The sequence below is a fragment of the Heloderma suspectum genome, chromosome 2 (assembly GCF_057233095.1).
Source record: "Heloderma suspectum isolate Gila_16-S chromosome 2, 16-S_ref, whole genome shotgun sequence".
Taxonomy (NCBI): domain Eukaryota; kingdom Metazoa; phylum Chordata; class Lepidosauria; order Squamata; family Helodermatidae; genus Heloderma; species Heloderma suspectum.
In genome coordinates, this window is record NC_139459.1 from 43326589 (window position 1) to 43348049 (window position 21461).

A 21461-nucleotide genomic window follows, 5' to 3' on the forward strand; every position below is an offset into this window, starting at 1 on the left:
TTGTCCCCCAGTTATGGAACACTCTCCCCAGTGAGGTCTGCTGGGCTCCAACATTGTCATCTTTTTGGTGCCAGGACCTTCTACTCCCAGGCATTTGACAGCATATGATAAGGTTTTTAACACATCCTGGGATATCCTGAGGATGGCCTCATTAGAAAAACTTAACATCCAGCCAAGTTGGTATGGGAGTAGGCAATCTTTAAGGTACATGAACCCCAAACCACACAAGTCAAAACTGGAACCTTAAAGAGGCTGATAAATAAACTGGTAGCAGGTGAAAATAATTCAAAACTGGTGCGATATATTCCCAGTGAGCCATCTTGGTCAAAATCATGACAGTCATACTTTGAATCAGCTAAAGCTTCTGGAACATCTTCATGGACACATCAACAGATTAAAGTACAACACATTACAGTAGTCTAAACAGGAGATTCTCCTTCATGGATCACTGCCTTGTTGTGGCGAAGGGGCTTGCGTAACTCAGTGAAGCCATAAGCTATGCCGTGCAGGGCCACCCAAGATGGACAGGTCATGGCCGAGAGTTCTGACAAAATGTGGTCCACTGGAGAAGGAAATGGCAACCCACTCCAGGATTCTTGCCAAGAAAACCCCATGGAACGTATCACAAGGCTAAAAGAGATGACGCCGGAAGATGAGCCCCTCAGGTCGGAAGGTGTCCAAAATACTACTGGGGAAGACCAGAGGGAATTTCCAAGTAGCGCCAGAAAGAGTGAAGCGGCTGGGCCAAAGCTGAAAGGACACTCAGCTGTGGATGTGTCTGGTGGTGAAAAGAAAATCTGATGCTGTAAAGAACAATATTGTTTAGGAACCTGGAATGTAAGAACAATGAAACTAGGTAAGCTGGAGGTGGTCAAACATGAGATGGCAAGATTGAACATTGACATCTTGGGAATCAGCGAACTCAAATGGACAAGCATGGGCGAATTTAATTCAGGTGACCACCATATCTACTACTGTGGGCAAGAATCCCTTAGAAGAAATGGAGTAGCACTCATAGTCAACAAAAGGGTGGAAAAAGCAGTACTGGTGTACAATCTTAAAAATGATAGAATGATCTCAGTACGAATCCAAGGCAAACCATTCAACATCACAGTAATTCAAGTCTATGCCCCAACCACTGAGGCCGAAGAAGCTGAGGTTGATCGGTTCTATGAAGACCTACAACACCTTCCAGAACTAACACCAAAAAAATATGTCCTCTTCATCATAGGGGATTGGAATGCTAAAGTAGGAAGTCAAGAAATCACCGGGATAACAGGCAGCATGGCCTTGGTGTACAAAATGAAGCAGGACAAAGGCTAATCGGGTTTTGCCAAGAGAACACGCTGATCATAGCAAACACTCTTTTCCAACAGCACAAGAGGCAACTCTACACATGGACATCACCAGATGGTCAATATCGAAATCAGACTGATTATGTACTTTGCAGCCAAAGATGGAGAAGCTCTATACAGTCAGTAAAAACAAGACCTGGAGCTGACTGTGGCTCAGATCATGAGGTTCTTCTTGCAAAATTTCGGCTTAAATTGAAGAGCGTAGGGAAAACCACTAAACCATTCAGGTATGACCTAAATCATATCCCTTATGAATATACAGTGGAGGTGACAAATAGATTTAAGGGATTAGACCTGATAGACAGAGCGCCTGAGGAACTATGGACGGAGGTCCGTAACACTGTTCAGGAGGCAGCAACTCAATCCATCCCAAAGAAAAAGAAATGCAAGAAAGCAAAGTGGCTATCTGAGGAGGCTTTATAAGTAGCTGAGGAAAGAAGGGAAGTGAAAAGCAAGGGAGAAAGGGGAAGATATATCCAACTGAATGCAGAGTTCCAGAGAATAGCAAAGAGAGACAAGAAGGCCTTCTTAAATGAACAATGCAAAGAAATCGAGGAAAACAACAGAATGGGAAAGACTAGAGATCTTTTCAAGAAAATCGGAGATCTTAAGGGAACGTTTTGTGCAAAGACAGGCATGATAAAGGACAAAGAAGGCAGGGACCTAATGGAAGCAGATGAGATTAAGAAGAGGTGGAAAGAATACACAGAAGAATTATACAGGAAAGATCTGAATGTCCCCGATAGCCATGATAGTGTGGTCACTGAACTTGAGCCGGACATCCTCGAGAGTGAAGTCAAGTGGGCCTTAGGAAGCATTAGTAACAACAAAGCTAGTGGAGATGACAGTATTCCAGCTGAGCTATTTAAAATCCTAAAAGATGATGCTGTTAAAGTGCTGCACTCAATATGCCAACACATTTGGAACACTCAACAATGGCCACAAGACTGGAAAAGGTCAGTTTACATTCCAATTCCAAAGAAGGGCAATGTCAAAGAGTGTTGAAACTACCGTACAATTGCACTCATTCAACATGCCAGCAAGGTGATGCTCAAAATCCTACAAGCTAGGCTTCAGCAGTATGTGAACCGAGAACTACCGGAAGTACAAGCTGGGTTTCGAAGAGGCAGAGGAACTAGAGATCAAATCGCCAACATTCACTGGATCATGGAGAAAGCAAGAGAATTCCAGAAAAATGTCTATTTCTGCTTCATTGACTATGCTAAAGCCTTTGATTGTGTGGATCACAACAAACTCTGGCAAATTCTTAAAGAGATGGGAGTACCAGACCACCTTACCTGTCTCCTGAGAAACCTGTACGAGGGTCAAGAAGCAACAGTAAGAACCAGACATGGAACAACCGATTGGTTCAAAATTTGGAAAGGAGTACAACAAGGCTGTATATTGTCGCCCTGCTTATTTAACTTATATGCAGAGTACATCATGAGAAACGCCGGGTTGGATGAATCAGAGGTTGGAATTAAGATTGCCGGGAGAATTATCAATAACCTCAGATACGCAGACGATACCACCCTAATGGCAGAAAGCGAAGAGGCTCTAAAGAGCTTCTTGTTGAGGATGAAAGAGGAGAGTGCAAAAGCTGGTCTGAAACTCAACATTAAAAAAACTAAGATCATGGCATCTGGCCCCATCACTTCCTGGCATATAGAAGGGGAAGAAATGGAAGCAGTGACAGATTTTATTTTCCTGGGCTCCAAGATCACCGCAGACGGTGACTGTAGCCATGAAATTAAAAGACGCTTGCTCCTTGGGAGGAAAGCTATGGCAAACCGAGACAGCACAGTAGGAAGCAGAGACATCACCTTGCCAACAAAGGTTCGTATAATCAAAGCTATGGTTTTCCCAGTAGTGATGTATGGCTGTGAGAGCTGGACTATAAGGAAGGCTGAGCGCCGAAGAATCGATGCCTTCGAACTGTGGTGCTGGAGAAGACTCTTACGAGTCCCCTGGACTGCAAGGAGGTCAAATCAGTCAATCCTAAAGGAAATTAACCCTGACTGCTCATTGGAAGGACAGATATTGAATCTGAATCTCAAATATTTTGGCCACCTAATGCGAAGAGAAAACACACTGGAAAAGACCCTGAAGCTAGGAAAGATTGAAGGCAAAAGGAGAAGGGGACGGCAGAGGATGAGATGGCTAGATAGCATCACCGATGCAATGAATATGAACCTGTCCTGAGCACACTCCAGGAGAGAGCGGAGGACAGGAGGGCCTGGCGTGCTATGGTCCATGGGGTCACGAAGAGTCCGACACGACTTAATGACTGAACAGCAACAACAAACAGGAGAGTAACTGAGAATGGATCACTGAAGCTAGCCTATCCATGTCCATGAGAGATTGCAGCTGGTATAACAGCCTAGGCTGATAAAAAGCACTCCATGCCACTGGTTTGATCAAGAGGTACTTCCAAGTTATAAATATGATCTTTCCAGAGAAAGTGTAATCCCATCCATAACAGACTAAATGCCAACTGCCCAGAATAGGGAACCATCTATCCTCAGTCATTATATCACTATGTCAACTATGTCACATCACAGCATATTACATGGCCTTAATAAGAATGTTGTCCAAGTACAAATGAAGGCAGATCCCCTGAAAGTGTGAGTTAGTTATCAAGTTAGAGTTGGTAACTAAGTTGGGAAGTCAGAGTTAACAAGACTTTGGAGAAGACCTGAGGAGCCAATGTCAGACTTAGAGATATCGATACTGATACTGTTGGCTATTGTCGATGAAGTGGAGGTACTTTTGTTAGGATGGAAACTGAAATATAGAAGTGTGCTTCCATATGGCTAAGTGAGGCCAGAATATCCCAGGCCTGATCACCAGCTAGACTGACTTTGCAATGGCAAAAACACAGGGAACATTCCCAATGATAACACCTCCTAAGAGGCCTCCTTTATGGCATCTATTTCCAAAAGATGCTGAATTGCTCCAGAGTATGAAGGGGCATGGATGAATCTTCAGATAAGGGTGTGTGCAGAAACCTGGCCTTGGGGAGCTGAGAAAAGTTGACTGAATAGCCCCAAATGACAGTGCCCAGCACATATTTATATGTCATACATGCTGCCCATCACTGTTCCGAAGACAGTTTTCTTTGACTTGCTAGGATACCTCCTGACAATAGGTAGAGGTTTCTTGCTGCTGTTTAAGCTGTGGTCAGAAACTGTCTTAAGGAAACTATGTAGTAGAATAGCTTTAAGCCAGTTCGAGGGCAAGACATACATTTGTAGGGATGAAAGGACTAAGAAGAAACTTCCTCTGTTCTGTAATGACAGTATCTTTTTTTTTCTTTGATTCCAATAGAACAGACTCTAGTCATTCTATGAAGAATTTGCCTCAATGAATGAAGCAGTGGTCAATGTGTTCTTGGATTTCTTGTCCCGTATCAGGCTCTGAGTCAGATGCTACAATATGTGACAGTACTGGAAGCCAGAGCCCTTTCTTAGAATTCAAGGGCATTCTGGGATGCATCTATTCTGAAGTCAGAAGCCAAGGACAATTTCCTGAATTTATTCAGAAGCAAAGTCAGAGATGAAAGTTGGTTAGCCCAGAGGAACACTGCCTTGGCAAGGGTGGAGGCTACTATCAAAGCACTGATTACATGATGACAGATGCAGCAGCATCAAACCCCTTTCTAAAAGCAGCTTTCTGCCTTCTATCATTGGGGAGAGCCACAATCAGTTCGGACTGTTGTAGAAGAAGATAAGGCAGCAACTGGGACAGCAACCTTAAAAAATAGCCAGAAAGTCAGAAATGTTCTCAGGAAGAAAATACATTTGTTAGGTTATTGGCCATCGTAGCCTGTAGGACATTTCCATTTTAACTTCAGAACCTATTCAAAGGAAGCTGGGAAGAGATGTGGCAGAAGCCTTCAGCTACCCCACTGGAAGAAGAGGCTAAAGACTGCATCAACTGGGAGTCAAGAGTTGTAGCGTGTCAGCGATCTTACTAACGAGCCTGTCAAAAATACTCTGGAGTCAAAAGCCTATTCTGACAGAGTCCCTCAGAAAGGCAGGTTGCTTACCTGTAACTGTAGTTCTTCGAGTGGTCATCTGTGCATTCACACATATGGGCTCTGTGCCTGCGCGAAGCCTCTATTTGGGAAACCTCTATAGCTGAGCAACGCTGTTTTTGGCAGGAACCCTCCCCCACTGTCCCACTGTGCATGTCCGAGTGGGTTCCCACCGATCTCAGTTCTAATGCTTCACAAAAGTTGATGGGGTAGTCCATGTAGCAGCTTTACATAGATCCTGCAAAGACACCCCCCTACTGAATGCTGCAGACGTCGACATAGTCTCATCAAGTGCGCTCTGATTTTAGGCAACGTGTTTTGACCAGCAAGCTGGTATGCCAATTTTATAGTCTGGGTTATCCAAGCAGCCAGCCTTTGGGACAACACAGGTAAGCTTCTATTGGGTCCTCCATAGCAAATGAATAATCTCTGTGATTTACAAAAAGATTCAGTTTGGGCTTTGTAAAAAGCCAGCACCCTGCAAACATCGAGGTTGTGCAGACATCTCTCCAAGTCTGAGGAGGGGGATGAGAAGAAGCCTGGAAGGACCACGGGCTGGTTAACATGAAAATCTGACACCTCCTTTGGTAGGAGAGAGATGTCCGGTCGAAGGACAACCTTGTCCTTGTGAAACAACAGTGTAAGACGTGTCGATATGGAAAGCACACAACTCACATGTCCTCCTAGTTGAAGTGATGGCTACCAAAAAAGCTACTTTCCAAGAAAGTAAACTGATGTCAGTCATAGCTATTGACTCAAATGGCTTTGACATCAAAGCTCATAGCACCAAAGAGAGATCCCATTCTGGCACCATCCTTCTAACAGGGGGAACCAAATTTCTTAGTCTGCGCAAGAATTGTTTGGTGAGAGGATGTGAATCTTCAACACTGAAGATTCTTGTATTGAACCTCTCATCACTGATACTGCCACCGCATAAACTCTAATGGATACGTTTAAGCCCCTTTTGAAACAAGTGGTGAAGGAACGACAAAACATCTGAAACAGAACACAGCAAAAGGAAGAAACCGTTAGATTCCATAAACTTCTGGAATATTGCCCATTTACTATTATAAGAGCAATGGGTAGCCAGTCTTCTTGCACCATCCAATGCTTGTTGAACCGGAGAAGGGACTGATCTCCTCAGTCACATGAAAAGATCCTCCACACCGTCAGCTTCAATGTATATATGTCCAGGTGCCTGATTCCCCTTGATCCCAGGAGATCAAACTCCTTACAAGTGGAAGACAAATGAAATTGCCCTTGGCCATGCCTGACAGAATTGTGAACCACAACTGTCTTGGCCACCATGGAGCGATCAACACACAATTGGTCCCCCCCTCCTTGATCTTCACTATCACTCTTGGTAACAGAGGAAAGAGAAAGAAGGAGGCTCTGCTCCAGCAAAGGAGAGAAGCATCTTCCAAAGACCAATGGCCCACTCCTACTCTTGACTGGAGATAGTTCCCACTCATGAGATTTTTGGAAGGTATGACTGAGGGAATCTGCCAAAATGCTTGTCTTTCCCTGTGATGTGAAGCGCTGTGATGTATATGCCCCTGGGGACAATCCAATTGTAAATTTTGAGGGTGAGCCCCACCAGCTTGGATAAGTGAGTGCCCCCTTGCTTGTTGAGGTGCCAAAGAATGGAAGTGTTGTCTCCTGGAATTTGAACATGTCTGTCCCTGAGGTAAGTTGCAAAGATCCGTAGAGCCTTCCACACCGCAAGGAGCTCCAAAAAATTTATGTGAGCTCGATGCTCAACTGGCGACCATCAACCTTGAATTTGTAGACACCCACAATGAGCTCCCCACCCATCTAGGGAGGCATTAGTGATGAGGATTCAAGATGGCGAGGGTTGTAGAAAAGGAATGCTGTGATTAAGATTGTTGGAGTCCATCCACCAGAAGAGAGGCTGAGCGATGTGGTCCGGGATTGTGAATCGGGTTTGATGAGAGTCGGTCTCGTTGTGGAAAACCCAGATGAACCAGTTTTGCAAGGGTCGCGTTCTCAATTGCACCCACTCCAGTACAGACACTGCCATATGTCCCAACAGGCATTGGATGTCATGAGTAGAAACATATCTGTCCCAATACAGGGTGCTCGCCATTTGTATCAATTGAACTACAGGGTCCTGAAGAAGATAAGCGCGGCCCGTCATGGCATCCAAGAGTGCCTTTACGAACTTTATAGTTTCAGACGGGAGTAAGCTTGAGTTCTCCTCATTGAGGCAGTCCCAGAGCGATGAGAAGATTCCAAACAACCACGATAGAACAACCCATGACTTCTCTGGACATGTCGACCAGGAGCCAGTTATCCAAATAAGGGTAAACATCGATGCTCTTGAGTCGGAGATATGCGCAAACTACTGCTACGCATTTCATGAATACTTTTGGTGCTGTTGCAAGGCCGAAAGGTGACACCTGGAACTCGAACAGGTCCAGTCCTATGGTGAAGCAAAGGAACCTCCAGAATGACTCTTCGACTGCTACATGGAAATAAGCATCCTTGAGATCCACCGGTGTGAACCAGATGGCTTTCCGAAGGAGGGGAAGAATCGTTGAAAGTGTAGTCATCCTGAATTTCTTGGGGGTGATAAACTTGTTCAATTTCCGTAGATCTAAAATGGGCCACAGTCCGCCATCCCTTTTCAGAACTGTGAAGTAGTGGGAGAAAAAACTCCTGTTCTTCTGCACAGGAGAAACACGCTGGATGGCTCCCTTCTGAAGGAGGGACTCGGTTTGTAGATGTAATGCTACCGATGATGGTGGGGTCACTCGTACGGTTTGCACCAGAGGGAGAGTATCGAATTCAATCTTGTATCAGTGGCAAACAACAGCCAACCCCCATTGATCCGATGTTATCGCACACCAAGTAGGGAGGAAGAAAGAAAGACGACTGTGAAACTGCAAGACGGAGATGCTGACCAACTTGAGCTGGGGCAGAGTCAAAGATGCCGCTTGGAGGAGTTGTCAGGCGTAGGTACAAGATCTAGCAGTGGAGTATTGCTTCCTTTGCTGTTGCTGTTGCAGCTGGTACAATCTGCCGCTTGTTTCTGAAAGTATGAAGGTTGATGTCTAAACCAGCAATGAGATTGATACGATTGTTGCTGTAAAGGCTGCCCAATTCCCATCTTTTTAACTGTTGTTTTTGCCTTCTGTACAGGATCCATTTGGTCATCCATCTTAGAATTAAATAGACCTTCTCCGTCAAACGGTAAGTCTTCAATTCTAGAATAGGCCTCAGGTGTTAATCCTGCGGACCAGAGTCACGCATGATGCCTTAGTGCAACTGAGCCCACCACTGACTTCGTGCAGCAATCCACCTGATGACATGAAGTATTGATTTGCTGGCGTGAAAGTCAAATTGCTTCAGATTGGAATACTCTGGCCAATTCTCTCTGATCTTCCAGCAGGTAAGTGCATAGGGAATCCATCTTCTCCCACAAAAATAACTGATAACGGGACATCATGGCTTGGTAATTTGCAACACAGAGTCCCAACGCTGCCGATGAATAAAAGCTTTGTCCCATGAGATTGAGTCTATGGCCTTCTTCATCCACCAGAGATGGATGAGACTGTTGAGACTGACCCTGAGCTGATTCAACTATTATTGAATTGGGCCGTGGGTTTGAGAAAAGGAACATGGCACTTTATACATAGACTCCAATCTCTTTGATGTAGGAGCCATAGAAGACAGGGCAGACCATGTTTCCCCTACCTTTTGAAGAAGAGTCGGCAGAAATGGGATCGCTACTGGTATCGAAGACTCAGAATGCACCACATCAAAGCCTGGGTCCTGGACCTTTTCCATCAGGTGGTATACTTCTGTTCCTAATGACTGCACCATTCGTAAAACATGTTCAGAAAAATGGCCCATATCCTCCAAAGGGGAAGCTCTGTCTTGGGCACCTACACATCATCAGAAGATAAAATAAGACAGTGGGACAGAGGAATAAGATGAGGAATCTGACTGATAGTCCTCCACTGAATCCTGAGATAGTTCCGTCCAATCGGTAACCTGTACTTGCTCACTCTGCTCCTGTGTAGGTGGAGTTGGCAAGGGAGAATTTGGAAGGGCCCAATCTGTGTTGTCTCTAGCCAACTGCAAAGAAGTCGAGCGTGAAGACACTGGAAGTGGCTGCTGAAAAACATCAGTATCTGGTAGGAGTGAAACTGAGGCTGATGTCCACGATCTATATTGAGGAGAAGCTGCTCCTAAGTATCTTGCACAATCATAGTACAGATCATAATCTCTTCTAAGTGACCATTCATTACATTTATATGACCTTGGAGGTGGCATGGACCAGCCCAAGTATTGATCCCACTCCCATTGAGGGGAGCCATGTCTACTGCAATATTCTTCATCATAACAACGAAGGGGTGACCAGAACCAAGAGGCACGATCCCCATGAACTGTAGAAGGTGGTGGTCTTCCGTATCAAGAGGATTGCAATCCTCGATCACAGTATTGTGATCCTGGTGTTTGAGAGCGTCAGTCCCAAGGGCTGAGATCGGGTTGATGCCAAATGGGGGAAAGATCTCTAATCTCCCATTCCAAGACGTAGACAGAGGATCCAATGGTACGGTGGCAGTCAGTACTGAAGGCACTGTCGGGATCAGCCGAAGAGGCAGCCACAATGGCGGTCAAAAATGAACTGAGGAGATCGGCGAGAACCCACTTGGACATGCGCAGTGGGATGGTGCGGGAGGTTTCCTGCCAAAACCAGCGTTTCTCAGCTATAAAGGTTTCCCAAATAGAGGCTCCGCGCAGCCACAGAGCCCATACATATGATGCACCAAGACCACAAAGAAGAATCATGGTTATGTATTTTATTAGAATATTTATACTCTGCACTTTGTATCCCACTCATAGGACTTCCTAGGCAGCTACCAATAGTACAATGAAAATAGCATAACCAAAAACAATTTTAGGGAAATATAATATTCAAGTTTCAAGACCATACCCATGGTGAAACAGTTGTTTTCAGAAGCGACTGGAAAGCCAATGATGATGGAGCCAGAGACAAAGCATTCTAAATCCTGGGCACTTTCTCTAAAATAGTCAGTCCAGCCATTCAACAGGAGGGCAGGAGTCCAGTCATCTGCATGTACAACTAGGACCCTGCTCCTATTCAATGAGAAACATTTGGAGGCAGCCCAGAAAGACCCATATGAGTAGAGAGAGCTATAAATATATGGAGACTCCAAGCTATCCAAGCTGGGCACCCCTCCCTCACTCAGAATTCCTGCTACAATCCCTAGAGCAAGGGTGGGAAACATGCAGCACACATGTGGCCCCCGCCACCAAAATTTGCTGTGGCAAGAACATAGGCATTTTTTTTTGCTAGGTTAAGCTAAAATGGCCACATTTAACTCGTTTTCAAGCTAAATTTGGCTATGTTAACCATGTGTAGTGGTTTGCCACTGAAAATCACTGGGAAATGAGGAGGAGAGGAGGGTTGCATCAGTGGCAGGAGTGAGGCCCAGGAGGGGGCAAAAAGGGCCCCTGGACCACCCAACATTGCCCATCCCTGCCCTAGAGCATGAATGGTGACAGGAGCAAGAGGAGTGGGAAAATAATCTTTCCCTATATTGCTTCTTTCTACCTTTGTGTCAAGAATTATGTTGTGATTGGAGTTTTCTAGGTATCCTACCTCAGGAATTTGTGATACAGGGGCTATGCTCCCTTATGCTTTTAAAAATTGTATATTTTAAATATTGTATTATAATTGTGTTTACTTTTTTATTATGTAAGCTGCCTTGGAGAACCTATAGTTGAAAAGAAGGATAAAATGTGTGTGTATGTATGTGTATATATCAGAAAAATATTGGGATTGGGAGAGATGGCGTCAAGGCATTCCATCACTAAATGTTGTCTAGCTTCAGCAAAGTAAAAGGGTGGTTGCTAAGCCAGATGGAGCAGTTTAGAAACCTATGATAAGATAACCCTTTAGTTCACTCTAAAACAGCAAAGTGGATGAACTTCACAGAGTATTTATTACTAGGGTATTAAGAATGCCTCCCCTAAGACTCACTCTAGGCAGGCTGGAAGGGTTAGATGGCTACTGTATCAAATCCCTGACTCCAGCTATGGGCAAGATGGTGGCCATGACTGAGAAGCAAAGTTCAGGAAAATTACCCTGCTCTCCCAAACAGTTGTTGTATCCACTATGGGGAGATGTGAGCAGATGGGCTCCAGCAGCTACCATGGTGCAGAGATGTGAGGGACAAACATCCCTTTCCCAAGGAGAAGAGTATGAGCTGCACCTAGGCGTGGCTTCCCCAGGGTAAAGTCAGTGCTCTTTCCTCCAAGACTGCACTCCTGGTGTTTAAACCAAAGCACCTGCACATAACTTATCTAGCTGTAAAGAGGGAAGGGAAAAGAAAAGAGAAGGATATTAAAAGTAAGGTTATAAGAATAAAATAACAATAAGATCAAACAGGCAGTACTGAAGAGACAGCTGTTTCTTTTTTTGTGTAAGGTCAACTTCAATTTTCTGCCTCCTAGCCTCAAGAAATAGGACGTCTATCTTCTAGAATGTTTCTCTGCTTATATCCAAAGAAGGGAATATTCAATCTAGTAAAACCTAATTAAAACATAAATCCCAAATTTAAACTTCATTGAATACTAATGTCACCTTTAATATTATATTACACCTAGTTATCAATACCACAGAAAAGGGCAAGTACGTTTTCCTTGAACCTTGTATTACTGACAGTTATGACTAGATATTTTAGTACTCTGGTTTCCTGTATTGCTTTATTTGCTTTATTTGGAAAGTTTTCATGGTCTGAAGAGTTTTCAGAATACAGCCAAGAAATGTATGCATGATGCTATTCATTCAAATTAGAATATGCAAGACATTTGCACTGTATGTTAAATCCTTTCAAATTTCAGACTATAAATGGTTTGCTGCAAGGTTTGTTACTATTCAAATCTAAAAACATACTTGACCTATACTTGAAATGTATGCTTTCAACTGTCAGACTCCTGCTATTTCATTTAAGATGAAATATAAGTAGATAGCAGCACTGGACAAACTTCTGTTTCTAATAACATTTCCTAGATAAAGTAACTGGTTAAAAACACTTTTTAAAATAGAAGGTATGTGTATGGTAGCCCCCAGCTAGAGCTAAGCACATATATCCTATCAGCATTCACCCAGGCTCACAATAAATGGCCAGCACTGTCAGCTTTAGCAGTATCTATCTCCTCTCTGAAGGGGTAGGGAACCTGGATTCAACCTCCCCGCAGTCCCACAAGTAATCAGGGCTGTCAAGCTGACAGCACCAACCATTGATTCAGCATGGTGCAAGCCAGATCCTCTGTTGGTAAACATGTTCAGCCCATGTGTGGGACCAAGCTGCTATTCAAAAATAGGCACTTGCTACAGATAATGGATGTTAACAGAATTCTTATTAGGGCAAGGGGATAGATAAGATAGCCATCAAGTACCTTCAATTCTATTATTTCCTGTTTTGTAATATCCTGCCTTCTACATCAGGCTCTATGTATAAATGTATAAAGAAATAAAATTCTCCTCCACTAACAACTGACAGAAATTCTCTCAATTACAATATTAAATTATCCAGATATGGATAGACATTTTGGGCCGTAAGGCAGAAAATCCCAATGGTGACAAAGAAATACAATATAAATTAAGTAAATTATAGTTTGTTGACTTTTATTGATTTATTTGTTTACTTGTTTATTTATTTGTTTTACAACCAACTTTTTTTATCTATGGTAGCAGAATCAGAACAAAAAAAGATAAGTTATCCCTGACCATACAGTAACCATAAAAATACAACGAATTTTATTCAATATATTTTAAAAACATAAAATGAAGTGCAAAAATGTTTCAGCACAATGATCAAATTAAGTATTGTTATAAGGCAGAGAAAGATATAGCTTGTCATCCATAGCTTAAAAGCCCTATCTGAGCTGTGATTAGTATCCAAGTCTTTGATCAAAAAAAACCCACATACATTTTTAAGATAATATCATCTTGTAAAACCAAAATTATGAGTCAATTTAGAGTATTGAAAAAGAAGATTTTTGAGTTTTTGCCACTGCTGCTTGTAACTGCTGACCCTGTTCCAAATCAAGCTGAAGGAAGCTTGCCCATCAGTAAGAATTACCAATCCATTCAGTCAATGTCTCCCAATATAATACATTTTTGTAAGAATTTTTTTAAAAAAATAAATTTTCCCATCCCTAAACACACAAGCAGAACAAATATGAAAAATAATTCAGGGAGACCAGGCTTGGATCCCTGAAGCTCACTGAGAGATCTCAGGCTAATAATTCTTTCTCAGTCCAACCTAATTCACAAAGCAGTTGGGTTGACAACATAGGACATGTTCCCTTCATGCAACCCTTAGCTCTTTGGTGGAAAGGTAAGATTCAAATGTAACAGGTAAATAAAAGGTATGCTGAAATATAAGAGCCCGGCTGAATCAGCCAAAGGTTAATCTAGTCCAGCTTCCTGTTTCCATCAGTGGCCAGCCAGATGCTTCCAAGAAGTACATAAGCCAAACATGAAAGCAAAAACCCTCCTTCCACCATTACCTGCCAGTAACTGTGTTACACAGTAACTCTGTGGCATACTGCCTCTGAACTCACTCCCCCTGTCTTTCACCCGGAGTAGGTCGTCAGTCAGAGCAACCAAGGCCGTTTCAGTGCTGTACCCTGGCCTGAAACCAGACTGAAATGGGTCTAGATAATCAGTGTCCTCCAAGAACACCTGAAGCTGCCCAGCCACCACACGCTCAAGCATCTTGCCGAAAAAGGGGATATTGGCAATGGGGTGATAGTTCTCATACACCTCTGGGTCCAGGGAGGGCCTCTTCAGGAGAGGGTGCACTACAGCCTCTTTCAAGGCAGCAGGAACTACCCCATGACAGAGCATTTACCACTCCCTGGACCCACCCAGCCAATCCACCCCTGCTAGATCGTATATGCCAAGATGGGCAAGGGTCAGGCTTACATGTGGTGGGCTGGACTGATTCAAGCTTCTTGTCCACATCATCAGGCTGCAACAACTGAAACTGATCCCAGGAAACACAACCAGACGGAACATCGGACACCTCCCCAGACTCTGAGATAACTGTGGCGTCAAGTTCTGAGCAAATATGAGCGACTTTCTCCTCAAACTACCTAACTAACATCACAGCAGATTACCGAGGGTTCCAATCCCAGGTCCTCTGAGCCTGAGCAAGATCCCAACAGGCCCTTCACCACTCGGAACAATTTTGCTGGGCAACATTTCAAGGATGAAATAATAGATGTGTAGCAAGATTTTTTTGCCATCCTCACTGCCACATAATAGTCACAGCAAAGAGCCTTTACTACGTCCATCATACTCGCTCTGAGACCTGCACCACCTGCACTCTAGCTGTCATCCGGCCTATTTCATTGCCCGTAGATCTTCTGTAAACCAAGGTGAATTATGAGCTCCATAGCACTGGAGAGGGTGCTTGGGAGCAATTGTATCAATGGCCCTTCCCATCTCACCATTCCATAGTGAGACCAGAGCCTCAACTGAATTGCCAGCTCTATCAGCTGGAAAATCTCCCAGAGCATTCAGGAATCCATTGGCTTCCATAAGTCTCCGGTGGCGGACCATCTTAATTGGTCCCCCACCCCTGCAGAGAGGATCTGCTACTGCCAATCCAAACTTCACAAGGAAATGATCTGACCATGACAACGGGGTTGTTGAAACACCCCCCAAAACCAGATCATCCCTCATCCACCCAACAGCAAAAACCAGGTCTAGGGTATGTCTTGCCACATGTGTTGGGCCAGTGATGTACTGAGACAGCCCCATAGTTGTCATGGTTGCCATGAAGCCCCGAGCAGGCCCTGTCAGGATAGCCTTGGCGTGGATGTTGAAGTCTCCCAGAACTACTGTCCTAGGGTTCTCCGACACCACCTCTCCAAGACCATCTCAGCCAGCTCAGGCAGGGAGACTGCTGGGCAGCGGGGTGGGCGGTACACAAGCAGCATACCTGTTTTGTCTCTTTGGCCCAACACAAGGTACAAACCCTCAAAACTGGTGCTAGGATGGATGGGGTTCCTCGTGAGGAGATGGAATCCTTATGGATGGCAGCAACTTCTCCCCGCCGACCCTCCAATCTAGGTTGGTGCTGCACTAAGTACCCGAGCGGACAAAGTTGAGACAGATCCACCCCACCCAGCTCATCCACCCAGGTTTCAGTAATGCACACCAGGTCAGCCTCTTCATCCACAATCAAATCATGGATAATTGTTTTATCATGGACTGACCTGTCATTCAAAAGCAGCACCAACGGATCAGAGGGTGGGCAGATAGGGCAACCTAGATTTTGAGGTATGGAGAAAGGACCGAAAGATGGGACAGATTTCAAATATCTGTCCCACCTTTCCCTTACCTGACATGTCCAACCCCCAACACCATACTTTCCTCTGCCCGAAATTACTCCAATAGGGGCACCCTGTTTCTCCCCACTCCCCTGGGATTCATCTAAGCACAAGTACAACTCTAAAATGATATAAAACTAGTAACAACAGTCCAGTACAGCCAGACAACAAACCAGGCCAGTAAAAACTGTAGCATCAACCTAAAATTGAAATAAGCCTACTCCCCCTCTCCCCTCAAGCACACCACACTTATACAATTGCATCAGGCTGTCATCCAGGCAATGGCTAGCCTCACACCCTAGCCAATTGCCCCCACCCCTCAGCTCTCACCTAAGGGATGGTTGGAAATTAGCCTCCCCAACTATCCCATGCTCTCACCCTGGGATAGCTCACTCACCCAAAACACCCACACTCACACAGTTGCTCGAGAAAGGAGGTGGTGCCCTTGCCTTCGTCACTCCCTGAAGGAGCGACCCAAAGGGGCGCACACCCTTTGGTGTCACCCCCTTCGGTGGCAACCCCTGAGGCAACCCCAGTGGCAACCCTAAAGTGAGGAAACTTTAGCCTTTCCTCACAGGGAAGATGTTCCAACCCTTGAAAATTTTAGATGCCTGTTTCAACACCTTTTCTAGCTCTACAATACCTTTTTTGAGATGAGATGACCAGAACTACGCATAGTATTCCAAATGCAGCCACACCATTTATTTCTATAAGGATGTTACTGCCTGCTTTACTTTCAGTCCCTTTCCTATTCATCATAACTGCTGCACACTGAGTTGATGTTTAATTGTGCTATCTACCATGATGCTAATATGTCTGTCAGTTCAGACCTCATCAGTGTATGTGTGAAGTTAGGATTTTTGCTTTGTCCCAATAGATATCACTTTACACTTACACTGAATGTCATTTGCCATTCTGTTGCCTATTCAAACAAACCCCTCTTTTACACACCAGGTGTGAGGGTTTTTTTCTATTACTACTTCTACTAGTTATTACATGCCTAGATTTATTTCTGGCACTTCTTCAAAGCCTACTGAGTAAAGGTGCACAAAAACAGAGCTAGAGATTAAATATTTCCATAGTGTTCTACAGGTCCAGCCTTCAATTTCTTTCCCTTAACATTAATAAAAATCAGAATATCCATTCAAAACAATGAATTAGTATCAGCAAAATATTGTTAACATCCTGAACAGCAAGTAAGAAAACAGAAACGGTTTCCTGAGAAAGTCTTCTTTTAGAGTTTAGAAATGTTTACTTATTTATCATGAAAGGAAAGCTATAGTGCTGACTATAGTCTGATATATTCTGGCATTAGCTTGAAGCAAAAATGATTAAACTAAACTTCTAAAAAAATATTCTAAGAAAGTACTTAATTCTATGTTTGGAAGCCCATAAAGCACACAAAGAACATGAAAAGCACAAACATTTTATTTGGACATCACTAAAGAGTCAAATACATCAAACATGCTGTGCATTATTCCCCAAAATAAAGTCCTATTGAATTCAATGAAATGTCCTCCAGCTAAGTATGCACAGAATTGCTGCATTAACTCACAGACAGTGAAATCCTGCACTGCTGCTTTATCTGCAGGAGCATATGCAATGCTACTTCAGAATGCTGCCCGCTTCTGCATCAAACTAGGGAATAACGGCAAAAGATATACAAGTCATGATGCTTTGGGGCCAGCATTGATAACCCACACAGAGAATGGGGCTATCTATCATTGAAGCATCACTAATCTGTGCTGCCTAGGAGTTTGTTCGATAATATCTGGTTCTTATACTTTAGGGAGAATAGTAAAAATATGAGAAATTATATTTCTGTTGTATGCAGTGTTTTCTAACTTATTTTAAAGTCCTTCGTTTGACAGCTAGTTTGCTCAGTTCTAAAAGCACTAATGTATATACAATAACATTCATTTGTTTCATGTAGCATTATACTTTTCCCACTACTGAATGGAAAACAGTACTTGGATCTATTACTGAATATTTTATTACAATGTGAAACATAAGCAATATTTTACCCTGTACATGATTATTACAAATACTTCAGCTCAAGCTTTTTTGTGTGAAAATAAATAAATAAGAAACAGAAAAGAGAAGAAATGAGAGAATTTCAACAAACCATACCTAGTAATAAGGACCGCATTATCATGGTGGGCAATTCCATTTTCTGGAATGGTGTTTCCATCACTTTGGTGAGAGAGAATGGATTTCTGCCATTTACAGAAGCTATCAAGGGACTTGTCTGCATGGTGATTTATCTCCAAGTTTGGCTGCAATACAACATGCATACCAGAAATGTTCCAAACAAATTACTAGGGTCAGTGGTTAAGACTTCTGAAGTCTAAATCTGATCTATAATTAGAAGCAGTGATTTTTAGGAATATTTTCTTCTTGCCAACTCTTATCTGTGTTAAATCTGACCTACAGTTTATACTGTGTATACATCTTATAGATTTAATTTCAAACTTCAATAATGGTTTTGTCAAAAGCAAGAATTATAGATTAGTTTCAAAATTTACCTCTTCTTCCCCACACAGAAATTATTGCCATGTGGGGAAAGTAATATTTAAAGCAGCCTTAACAGCTTCAAAATACAGAAACAGAAAACAAGCTGCGACAAGTTTCTAGCACTCAGATCTTCCACATATGTAATTTTCAGTAAATACAGGTAAAAAACTTGAAAAACATTTTAATGAATGCCTTTCTAAGCACTTCTAATTTTAAGATCATAAATGACTGCAGATGAGGTTTTATCAAACACTTATTATCATCATCATCATCATCTAATATTTTAAAGAACTGAGGTTTATGTCACAACTCATTCTTACCTGATCTTCTGTGAGGACTATTAAACGAGTCACTATAATATTCACAACGTTTCCTAGGCTGGAATCACGATAAAGTTTGGCAACCTGACCTCCAGAAAATAAGAAAAGGCACAAAGTCAGACAAAAAAATTCTGCAAATATTGACATATGCTTGAACATAATTCATTTTTTTCTGTCACACAGTTTATTAACTAGGGCAGAATATTAACAGTACTTCCTAAAATTCTGTCACGTTTGATGGGAAGGGGAGGGGGGATGGAAAATTTCTCCCAATACCTCTCACCACCATTACATCCACAATATAATCACTTCTTTAGGAAGCCTGATTCCAGCCCTAACAATAATGTTCTATAATCCTGTTAATCAGTGCTGGCCAAATGCTTGTATTTATAATGGTATGTGTGCAGAAAAGGCCAGCAAACTGCATCCTCCTGGATACCTACTGGAGGAAGTCAAGCCACCACTGTCAAATGTTGTGTGAATATTTTCCCCCAACTCAACATTGTTTCCTAGTGCAGTGTTTTACTGCCCCCACAAGAATTAAGGAAGCCATTCATCTAGATAGGAAAATGTAAAGGGATACATTTAGGAACACCATTGATGTGAGTGCTAAACCTGTTCCCTGTCCTCAGCCAATAATAAATCAAGCCATCCCTTATATTCAGATCCTGCACCTGAGTTCCCCCTTCTGACTGAGATGTCAGGGTTTTTTTATGTGCAGAGAATTTTATGAGTGGAAGAGCAACTGATCATGCAAGTCCACACCTACTGCCCCCCGCAAAAGGTTTATCACCTCAGTGAGAACCAGGATTCAACCTCACTTTTGCTTTGCAAAGCTCTTACCTGAAAAGTGGACTACAAATCTAATTAATTAATTAATTAATATATGATAAAATGGTGGGAACCGGCTTTTATATTGCCGAAAAGCAGAATCGTATTCCCCACTGTAGCTTCTGTGGCACAAACAGAAGCACTGTAACAGTTACATCTAAGTGTGCCTTATTCCATCTAAAACTACCTACAAACCCCCTTGCTATGTTTCACCAGTTTTAGATGCATGTGATATTAGGGGTTAGGACTATGGGCATCCCCTCAAAAGTTCTTTGTCAACCTCTGGACATTTGCAGCAGTAGCCACAGTGAAATGTGATCCTCTGAAGAACTATTCTCTAATTTGTAGTTAATAAAATAGCTATTTGTAAGATACTGCAGTCTCTGGCATTCATTAAACATGGTGTCAGAAGTCAGGACTACTCCACAGAGGCTCTAGAGAGGACAGTTCTCTTGCAAAGCTCCAAAAAGGAGCAAGGCCTAACATTGCAAAGTCCCCTCCGCGCTTTTGATGGCCAAACTGACATAGCATTTTTTTTCACTACAGAATTGCTCCAAAACTGACTGCAGACAGGTATGATCCAAAATCTATGCCATGAGCCCACAAGCAGAATAGATATTTAAGTCCTTTGCATTTGTTGCGGAAGGGGACAAGAATAATTGCCTCCTTGTCATGAGGAAATTTGATGAGTATTCTGTGCCAAAGAGGAACCTTATCCATGAGAGGGTCTGATTTCACTAAAGGAATCAGATCCCAGGGGAATCTGGTGAGGCCTACATAAGATTGCTGCATAAGAAAGCAGAAGACTCTGAGCTTGGAAGGAGCAGTAGTGAAACTATCAGGGAAAGACTAGTAGTGGACATTTTAGACAAAGATTTATCTCAGAGACTTCAGGCAGAAACTAACCTCATTTTGGAAGGAGCAATATTGATAAGAAATTCAGAACTGGTCGAAGGCCAGAATAAGGATCAGGCATCTTTAAAGAGGCTTGAGGGAACAGCCAAGAGGTCTTTGCCCCCCAAACACTTCCATGAAAGGAAGAAATGGCAACAGACAGACTGGACACACCATGCCAAATACTAATCAACCCAAATACAAAAGAATGGCCCTAGATGTACACGCTGTGGAAAAGAGCATGCACAGAAGCCAGAATGTCCTGTGAAGACTGCAGAACGCCACAAATGCAAGAAGATAGGTCATTTTGTAGCTGTGTCGTACTCAAGGGGTGAGAGAGGTTGCAAAAGAAGACAACTATGAAGAATACTTCTTTTGGGGACCCATTATATCAGGGGTCCACAGCCTTGCTATCCTGTCTTCCTTTTATCGCCCCCACTTCTCTCCCTGCAACCGCCCTACTTCAGGTGATGCGCATTTTGGTTGATGGGGCCAGCTGTAGGCACACAATGGCTGGCACCACCTTTGGTTTAAACCATCGCCATTGGCAGCTGCTCTGTCCTTGCCCCTCGTGCTGGCATGGCAGCCTCAGCATGTGCAGGAAAACTAGCGATGCCATGAGTGACTCGTCAGGCATTTGGTAAGGGGCGGCAAGCCCCGCTGATCCCTCACGCTGGCGCTGCAATACAGCTAATGCTTGTTTTAAACACATGTTTTGGCAATGTCCAATAGTTGCTTCTTTTTGCAGGGAGGTTATTACACATAAAAATTTTGTACTGCAACTGTCTTGGATATTCACTGATGTACATGCACTTTTGAATTATTTACCTGCTTCACGGAAATTAACGTAAATGGATTTTCTGCACCCTTTTGACAGCTAAAAGACTGATATTACGACATTGGAAGGATCAACAGTCACCTCCTATAATGCAATGGATTGTGGACCTTACAATGCTTTCAATATTTGAAAGGACAGCATATAGATGTCACCTTCAAATGGATACTTATTTGGATATTTAGTCCACTTTTGTTGTAGCCCATGTATAATTGCTAGAAATTTGCATGCATTTCATACAAATCCATGTATGTATATTTTAAAAGGGGGGAGTA

General features: G+C 43.0%; 1 protein-coding gene across 1 annotated transcript in view; it reads right to left on the bottom strand.

Moving 5' to 3' along the window:
• ADAMTS6 (ADAM metallopeptidase with thrombospondin type 1 motif 6) overlaps positions 1-21461 on the bottom strand; it is a 246125-nt gene that overhangs the window by 188198 nt on the left and 36466 nt on the right. Inside the window, exons 6-7 of the mRNA XM_084833322.1 lie at positions 18627-18710; positions 17923-18068 (exon numbers count right to left, since the gene is read on the bottom strand). Of these exons, the coding sequence (XP_084689448.1) occupies positions 17923-18068; positions 18627-18710 (230 nt within the window). The remainder of the gene's footprint in view (positions 1-17922; positions 18069-18626; positions 18711-21461) is intronic.